The 9,782-nt window shown below is 32.0% G+C and overlaps 1 protein-coding gene across 1 annotated transcript; it reads left to right on the top strand.

The window, feature by feature from the left end:
* Window positions 1-3,682: 3,682 nt before the first annotated feature.
* Window positions 3,683-8,083, top strand: LOC112028644 (SPX domain-containing protein 1). Its single transcript, XM_024061333.2, has 3 exons — window positions 3,683-4,139; window positions 6,229-6,355; window positions 7,392-8,083. The coding sequence occupies exons 1-3, from the start codon at window positions 3,846-3,848 to the stop codon at window positions 7,832-7,834; spliced, it is 864 nt and encodes a 287-aa protein (XP_023917101.1). The 5' UTR covers window positions 3,683-3,845; the 3' UTR covers window positions 7,835-8,083.
* The last annotated feature ends 1,699 nt before the right edge of the window (window positions 8,084-9,782 follow it).

Raw genomic sequence — 9,782 nt, 5'->3', positions numbered from 1 at the left:
CATTGATAGAATTCACATATTCTGAAAGATACATACAGAATATACTTTATCTTATTCTTGACAACGATTATATCAGATTTATATATATATATATATATTCTTTTCATATTATAAAAACTCTTCTATACTCTTATTGTTTTATTATTATTTTTAACTAAAATTTACTATTATTTTAATTGTTGAATTCTTAGGAAATAATTTTATTTTTCAATATGAAGTATGAACCCCCACTTTATAATATAATAATGAGTTCAATCTTTCCATTTCATTCAAATCTTAAACAATCTTATTTAAACTTTTATTTTTATTAAAAATTTTAACTAAAAAGATATTTGAGAAACATCATTTAAAAGATATTTTAATTTGATGAGTACCATATTTTTTAAAAATTATAAATAGTATAACATCAATAAAGAGTTATGCCTTGTATATATACACAATAAATTTCAACCTATAACATCTGTAAGGACTAGATTTGAATTCCTGACCCAAGGTATGAATGGACTTAAGCCCAAAAAGCCCAAAAATCCCAAAACAATAAATTTGTAGAGAATGTATTAGAAAACTGGGCTTTAGTTAATCAAACAACATGTTAGGTAGGCTTGATGACAAAAAAATGAAAATAAGCAAGTTTAAACTGAAGAAAAAAAGTCATTGGCAATGTCCGAGGAGACTGATTCTTATAAAATGTTCTTAAATATGGTACAAGTATGATTCTAGATTGCTACAGTATTTCTTTCTTGGTTTTCCAATCCTCTTCCCTCTAAGGGTCTCTTACATTATATATCTCCCTTTTCATGATCTTAGCGCTCCATTTGTTGATCATCTAAGCCACTACTTGAATACTTGTCCCATCGGACTCCCTCCCTAACTCTCTATGAGTTGGGATAGTCAAGGTAGTACTATTTAAGGGTCTTCTCCACATAAATGCGGTTAAGAAAGTTAGCTGCAGAACTTTTAATGCGATGATAGTAACTTTTCCTTAGATATTTATGAGCTTCCATCCCTCTTGTGCATTCACAATACGCGTCCCTGTCAGCAGAACATCCAAGAAGGTCACCTTGAATGATAGGACATGTATTTGATCTGTGCTTTGCTCATCTGAGAAGGCTCACCTTCTCGAACTAACTTTCCAATTCTCTCTGTTTGCATCTCATTCATGGGACTCTGAACTTGACATTCTCACTACCGTTTATTTTTCCTCGAACCAGTCAATCTCCTCGGATAAAGTCCAAGGCCCAATATACAATTTTGGGCCCTAGTCCCTACAACATCCACTCTAAGATTTTTTTTTTTTTTTTTTTTAAAATTAGGTAAGACATCAATCAATTTTTATGATGTATGCAAGGTTTGGATAAAATATTTTTGTATTAAACAAAAAAACACATTACTAGTTTTTTTTTTTTTTTAAAGGGAAATACACCTTACTAGTTAAGCTAACTAAACCTACTACTATGAGTCTTATTTAAGAAGTAAAAATAAAATAAAACAAAACCTAACATATGTGTAATATATATTTAATACAATCGTAGGAATCGTAATAAATGATTTTTACGTCTTTTAGCAATGGATATCTTGTGATGATTATATAAGATAAAAATATAAAATGTCATTATCCTCCATAAAAGAAGTCCTTTTCCATTTCATTAATAATGAGAAATGAAGAGTGGCTCATTTAAAAAAAAAAAATTTACAGTAAAGCCAAGATCAGAGCAAGTTCTCTCACTTGCACTTGGGCTCACCACAATCTATAATTTAATTTTGTGTTTTTTTTTAATGGCTCATGTATGAGATAGTAAGCAAGGTTCCCCCCCCCCCCCCCCTTCCCCGCGTGAGAAGAGCATAGTAAGCAAGTTGAGTATTATTGTGAATTTTTGTTGTAACTCTAACTTTTTAGAAAATGTCATACTCTATAAACAAAAATTTCCTCCAAAAAGATCTATTATGTGTTGATTTATAAATTTAACCACTTGTATAAAATCATATAATTTATCAAATCATTTAAACAAATTACATTAATATTAAGAAGGTCACGTGGATAGTTTTTTCAAGTTACCACCTAGTAGATCGGAAGAACTTTCCTCTAAATTGGTTCGGACAAAAACATTATACTATATTCCTTGGTATTGTTGTATTGTATTATATTTAGGATATTTCAAAATAGTGTGTCATCATTTTGGTAAAGTCAACGTAATTCAATTTTAATACTTTCCCTAATTTTGTATTGTTTTTCTATTTTGAGTATATTCCAAAAATATGTTCACTTTGAAAAGTTAATTGATACAATATATTATAATAATTTTTCTAACCTCCTTAGCTCTAATAGGTAAGAGTAGTACTAGCCAAAGGCATTGAGAATGAACCAACACTATTGTATCTTGACGTTTCCAAATAATGATATGAACTCCAAAGTCTCAACTAAGTGAGTCTTAATCATTAGGTTACTCACTCTAGTTGTGATAGAGGCATGGTTCCATTTGCTTGTGGTTTTTGTTCCCCCATAGCATTCATCTTTCTTGTTCTAGTTTATTTTTAGTTAAAGTATCTTTCAAAAATATAATAATAAAATACTGCATTAACACAACTATACAACGAAACAAGCTTTGGTACCTAATTGATTTCACCTATCACGCCGTACTATAAACAATATAAGGGGGTGTTTGGTAGAGTAGTTTGAAAATTATTGTTTATTGTTTTTTGAAATACGTGTGGGTGAAAAAGTGTGTTGAAATGCGTGAAATGCTGTTTAAAAACTAAAAAATGTTGTTTGAAATGGCGTACCAAACGGGGCCTAAGCAGCACTTATCTGTTGATTTGGTGATTCTTATTATTCTTATTTTTTTTTTAATTCTTATTTTATATTGGTGTGCAGTTGAAGGTCATAGAGAAGTGATTATTGATTCAAACCATCAAAATCAAATATAAATCTGACCAAGCTTAAAGGCTTAAAGCATATTAGCTTTTTTTTTCTAGGGGAAAAAAAATTTATTTATATACAATTTTTAAAATTCAATTTTTTTTTAGATACTATTTTGGTCAATTTTTATTTGCTTCCAACAAACATAGCCAAGAATTTCGTAACTCAACTGTCATTTTTTAATACTTTAAATGAAAAAGTCCAGATTCAAATCTCAACGCCCTTATCCATTAAATCATCAAATACAGATAAATAAATCTATAAGGAAAAAAAAAGTTAATGCCAACTCAAATTGCAAATAAGAATGATTAATATAATCTTAATGCTCTAGACTAGAACCACTAATAGTTGGTCTCGATTCTTATTCAAGTTGACACTTCCAAAAGAAGAGAATCCATGTAAAAACAATCACACATGAATTCCAAGCCATCCACCCAAAAAAAGAAAGAAATGATTTTATGATTTTTTCTCACAAGTTGCCATAGAAAACGCAGCTCATTTGTGAACTTTACACAAACCAATCCGGCTTCACAAACTCTTTCTCTCTCTCTCTCTCTCTCTCAGCTATTTAAAAGGATATAATTTTAAATACTGCCCACGTGGCCTGTCCAATACAGCAAAAAAGATAAACCCCCCAAAAAAAAAAAAAAAAAACGCAAAATAAATATATAATAAATAAAAGCTCTTTCTCTCTCCGTCTGCGAAAGGAATAAAACCCGAGATATACTCTTCAGAAACGAACGGATATTCCAATTATACCCCTCGAATATTCTTTCCTTACCGTTATATCAATTTCGCTCGCTCGCTCTCTCTATCTTCTGCTCCTTCCTTCCAATTTTCCCTCATTTTCCTTCGCATTCTCTTTCCTTTTTTTCTCTCCAACCAAACACACACACTCTCTCTCTCTCTCTCTCTATTTTTTCTAGAAATGAAATTCGGGAAGAGTTTGAGCAACCAGATCGAGGAGACGCTACCTGAATGGCGAGACAAGTTCCTGTCCTATAAGGAGCTCAAGAAGAAGCTGAAGCTTATTGAGCCTAAGAGTGGCGGCGAGAGGCCGAGCAAGCGCGCCAGGCTCGACTCCGGCGACGCTGCGGAAATCGGCGCCGGAGACGGCATGTCCAAGGAGGAGATCGATTTCGAAACCTTGCTCGAGGACGAGCTCGAGAAATTCAACTCCTTCTTCGTCGAGAAAGAGGAGGAATACATTATCAGATTGAAGGTATCAAAAGCTTTTTCCTCTCTTTTTTTTCTTTATATGACGTGTTTGGTTGCCGAGAAAATAAGCATGTGGTAGCGTTAATTCTTATTAACCAGGAAAGAGATTTTAGAAACTTTTTAGATTCTTTTCATTAATTAATAAAATTCTTCATTAATTATTGTTGTTATTATTATCTGAATTTGTTTTTGGTAACAAACTAAAAATATTAGTTTTATCTATCTGAAATTAGTTTTAAGCTGTTAGGAATTCCAGGATAAACGTTTTTCATAAACGTGCGCCTCTTGAGCTATCTTGCGCGGGGAATATTTCTTGTTGCTAACGTGCGCCTCCGCGAACTTTTGAGCGACGCTGCTACTGTGCGCAGTTATTACTGCTCACGTGGACGGTTTTCCTCGTTTACTGTTACGGGCCGTTATTATAACGGTTCCGTTAGTTTAACAAGCTTTGGCTTTTGTGTCCGAGGCACTCACCGTTTGTAAAGTAGAACAGAGCTAGAACTAGAACTAGAACTAGAAAAATGTCTGGTGACTCAGTCCCCACTAATCCCAAATTTCCATCTTTTCCTTTTCTTTGATTTTATTTCATTGGTGTTCTATGGTTTTAGTACTAATATTTACGAAAGTTGTCTTCTGATTTGGAGTCAAGTAATTCATTGTTTTTCTCTGTTAACATAAAATAATGTTATCTTTAGTTTGTTTAGGAGCAAACTCATTAGTGGAGTTAAAATATATTATAAGTCACGTAAAGTTATATTATTATTTTTTTTTAATTATCATTATGGGTCAAACTTAAACAAGAAATAAGTACATTTTGTCATATAATTTAGCGAAAATCATGATAGTTGTTGATCTTAATCTATGGGTTGTGAGAACAAACAACACAATCTAAACTCACTTGTGTTCTAAGATTTGATCCCAATTTCGAAGTATATTGGAAACAAAAGTGTCACCTGGTTACTTGAAATTGTTCTGATCTTTGATTTTAGTTTTCAAGTCTATCGGAAACAAAAGTGTTATAGAGTTACTTTAAACTGTGTATGTATTCTAAGATTTGATTCGGATTTCCAAGTCTTGAAGAAACAAAAGTGTCACTAAAGTCGCTTTAAACTCAGGTGTGTTCTAAGATTTGATTCCAATTTCAAGGTCTATTAAAAACAAAAGTGTCACGGAATCGCTTTAAACTCATCTGAATTTCCAAATCTACAAGAAACAAGTGTCACCAAGTTGATTCAGACTCGTGTGTTCTAAGATTTGATTCCAATTTCATGTCTACTAGAACCAAAAGTGTCACTGAGTCGTTTTAAACTCATCTGTGTTCTGAGATTTGATTCTTATTTTTTGAGTCTATTAGAAACAAAAGTGGTTCAAATGGGCAACTATTGCTTTGCGATAGCGTTCTAAGATTTGATTCCAAGTATCATCCAATCGAAATTCTTTAATCTTTCCTTATATTTTCATGGGCTCAACCGATCAAATAAAACTTCCTACCTACTTACTAACAAAATTAGACTATCCAATTTCACGATAAATACAATAAGCATGGTTCATCTTATGCATAGGTTGAGGGATCAAAGAAGGTATTGCCTTTGTCTGCTCACAGATTTTGGGCCCCACAACATTTGAAATGGAGTAGACACATGAGATAATTATTGGTGGAATCCAGACAACACCAGCTCTTCATGTACTAACAAAAAATTAGGAAAATGTTATCATTAGTAGTCCAAATGTTTGGCTACAGTCCAATGCAACTGAGTGGTTGACTAGTTTAAATTGACTGATTTAAATTCATGTATGTCCTAAAATTTGATTGGATATCTCTTAAAAATAAAATCACTTTCAATACTACTATTTTTATGGGATCAAACATTACTACCATTCAACTTGCTAACTAAAATTAGAAGTTGAGTAGGTGATAATCAGCAGTCCAACTTATACATGTGTTGTGTGGATGTGAAAATTAGTGAATTCAACATGTGTACTTTTCACCTATCCGCCCTTGTATGAACTTGGTATGGGAAATAATGAAAGAAAGATGAATGAGCATAGTAGTTGGTATTGGTGTTGACAATTGTGCTTGTGGTTGATTGCAGGAGTTACAAGATAGAGTGGCAAAAGCAAAGGATTTTAATGAAGAGATGATAAAAATTCGGAAGGAGATTGTGGACTTCCACGGAGAGATGGTTTTGTTGGAGAATTATAGCGCCCTTAACTATACAGGTAATTTTACCTTCCTTTACTTTGTGTATCTTTAATGTAAAGGGGAAGTGGTTAATTTTTTTTTTTTGGCTAAAAAAAAAAAAATTAATTAAGGGACAGGATAAAACATATATAGTGTAAAGGTTGTTCCTTTCCTTTCTGTGGGTCGCATGCTTACTTTTGACTCTGCTTTCACGAATATTCTGTGAGACAATTTGTCACCTCAATTTTAGCTTTTCTTATGAGGAAAGCCTTTGTTAATGATTTACACTTGAGCATATACCTTAACATAAACGGTTTGCTACTTATACTTTTTATCTCCTGACGAATAAAAATATGTGCACTTGTTTGATTTTTTATACAAAGGGTAACTATGCCCGAATTATTCTTTGGATTATAATATTATTAATTCTGCTTGAATTCATATTTTGACAATGGCTATGTTCTTTTAATATTTTAAATTCGAATGAATTTTTGAAGATTCAGAGGTTCTTTTGATATTTTAACCTCCTTTACAATTACGCCATTAAGGAATAAATTTTTTATTAAATTCTTAGTTTTGGTAGTTTCGATATATATATATATATATATTTTGATAAGTAATGAGAATTATATTAAACTTGAAGAAAAAGCAAAAGCATCATAGTTTTGATATATTTAGTTTGATTTGATTAATCAACAAATTGGATTGGCATTAGATTCTATGTTCTATCTCTTATGTTTTATTATTGTTTATAATTCTTTAATCGTGTACTTATGATTTTATATCATTTATGCAAAAAGTATCATCCAAATCAAGTCGAATAATAATTTCATGTTTCTTCACATATGGGCAGACGTGTATGATAGCACTGTTACCATTAATTAATTGTTACATACATGAAAGATGGGTTTAAAAATGGAACGTTTAAGCACACCAGCAGGCACAATGTCCTCAGAATAAAACAATATTATACAATCGATAGGGGGTTGATCCCTTAAAGTAACTGGTTTCTTAGAATATAATAATGTCTTGAAGGCTAGATTGACTTAATGCACCTTAATTTGGTTTTAACAGGTTTGGTCAAAATACTCAAGAAGTATGACAAAAGAACTGGTGCCCTCATTCGCTTGCCCTTCATTCAAAAGGTCTTGCAACAGCCCTTCTTCACCACTGACATGCTCTACAAGCTTGTGAAGGAGTGTGAGGCAATGCTGGACGGACTTTTCCCCAAGTGTGAACCACCAGCTTCAACAGTGGTAGCTGATGGGGATGATGATCCTTCAACTTCTGACACTACTACCAATAACAACGGTCTGCTCAGAGTGCCAAAGGAACTTGCAGAGATTGAGTATATGGAGAGCTTATATATGAAGAGCACTATATCAGCACTACGGGTTTTGAAGGAAATTCGGAGCGGAAGCTCAACTGTTGGCCCTTTGTCATTGCCACCACTGCAATTTAGTGCAATTGAGGAAACATGGAATAAAGTTCCAGTTCTGGAACAAGTTGCCAAGTAGTTGTATTTTGAGGAAGGAATTGGGAAGAGTGCCTCCCATTGGTTCTTATTTTGTCCTTCCTCTTTTTCTTTTTTCTTTTTTTCTTTTTTTTTTTTTTTTTTTTTTTAATGCATCTATTATGATGCCTTAGATACTAACACAGATGTAAAATGCTAAACTCGACCTGAAATGAATTCAATCGAATTATAAGTTTTGTATAATACTCGCCTTTTATAGAAGAAAGTAGCGTCTTCAAATTGGGAACGAGAATATTGGTTTACATTTTATTTTAACCTAAAGCAACATCTTTTGCTGTTTTTGAAGTTGGACCATTTGGTGCCAGAAAGTATTTCTACTTGGCATGTTGCCAGGGTCTTGTAGTTTTTAATGGCAGTGATCACTTCTCCCCTAGAAGAGAATCTGGGTTCGAATTTTCTTCACTTGAATGTTGTAAGCCAAAAATAGAAAATGACATGTTCAAGTATCAGATCCTAAGAGATGTCCTATTCTGGCATGTTCGAGTATCAAATCCTAAGAGAGAAGCCCTCTTCTTCCATTTCTTCGCAGTGGCCGAAGTTTGTTCTTACCGTATTAGACATATGTAGCATACTCTAAATTCTGACATTTATTCGCAAGGTTCTAAAATTCTTGGGTTCACATTCATGGCCAGAACTGCAAAATAAAGTGTTTCCTTACAAAAGAGAACCACTACCGAAAAAGAGTGGTCGGATTAGTTTTTTTTTTTTTTTTTTTTGACGGAAGTAGTTGGATTAGTTAAAGCTTAATGACCAGATACAGAGTAGGCCAAGCCTATAATACGATTGTAGCACCTCCAATTGTCTGCCGTGTTTAAAACTTTAAATCATGAGTTCTTTAGGGTTTAGACAAAGCAACCCTCATTATTCCCAACCAACCCACCAACACCAAGTACCAACCCCCCTCACCTCAACCAAAAAAAGAAAAAGAAATCCCCTGCCTCTGTATCCTTGAAATGTTTTCAAAAATGGTAGCTTAACTAACCTTTCTTGATATTACTCCTTGAAATGTTTTCAAAAATGGTAGCTTAACTAACCTTTCTTGATATTACCTACGGATATATGTAAAATGCAAATCCCACTATTTGTAACTATTGAATTGATTCCAAAAATAAAAATTTATTTTATACAAAAAAATTAAATAAAAAAAATATTTCCAAAAGTTTGGAAAAAATTAAAACCAACTAATGAAAAGAATCCAATTTCCTCCGTAATTAAAGTCATTTTTAGTTCTCAATTTTTTTTTCTTTCAATAATTTAATTGTTACAGGTTATAATAAGTGAATACAAATCTTTTGTACCATTTTTTTGTATTCCACTTTATATTTCACTAATCACAACTTGTCATTTATTTGTTTAACTTTCCTTATAAAATTGCTAAAGTTTAAAATAGGAAAAAATAAATATATGACAGGTTGTGATTGATAAAACATAAAATGAAACACAAAATGTAATATAGAGTATTTGTATTCATAATAAATAAGAAGAGGAATTCATACATTGATTAAGGCTCTTAAGTCTTGACAAACAAACATTCATGATACATGGTTGCCTTAATATGTAAGAATGTTCCTATAGGTGCATAGCTAAAAAACGCACAGTTTGAATTTATTAAGTGATTTAGGATCATAGATAAATTAGAAATGACGTTGGACAAAGTTTGGCTACAAACTTTGTTCCGCTACAACTTCACCTAATTTTTTTTTTTATTTGATGTGAATTTTGATAAATCCACATTTAGATTATATTTTCTTCTTATATATTATATGCTTGCAATTTTTTTAGAATTTCAAAAATTCATAGTTTTGTCATCAATTCATTGTTTAAATTGCAAATTTTTATGAATCATATAATTTAAAATTATGCATAAAAAATAAGTTTATGAATTATATAGTAAATAATATCCAATTGACATAAATTTAATATATGTTAAA

The sequence above is a fragment of the Quercus suber genome, unplaced genomic scaffold (genome assembly GCF_002906115.3).
Source record: "Quercus suber isolate HL8 unplaced genomic scaffold, Cork oak 2.0 scaffold_214, whole genome shotgun sequence".
Lineage (NCBI taxonomy): Eukaryota > Viridiplantae > Streptophyta > Magnoliopsida > Fagales > Fagaceae > Quercus > Quercus suber.
The sequence above is the reverse complement of the archived record's forward strand: the minus strand, read 5'-3'. Positions and strand labels throughout refer to the sequence as shown.

What these genes read in the sequence shown, in the direction of transcription:
- LOC112028644 (XM_024061333.2), top strand. Translation starts at nt 3,846, where the DNA reads ATGAAATTCGGGAAGAGTTTGAGCAACCAGATCGAGGAGACGCTACCT. An exon ending in AATACATTATCAGATTGAAG is followed by an intron (nt 4,140 to 6,228) that starts GTATCAAAAGCT and finishes GGTTGATTGCAG; the next exon opens with GAGTTACAAGATAGAGTGGC. An exon ending in TAGCGCCCTTAACTATACAG is followed by an intron (nt 6,356 to 7,391) that starts GTAATTTTACCT and finishes TGGTTTTAACAG; the next exon opens with GTTTGGTCAAAATACTCAAG.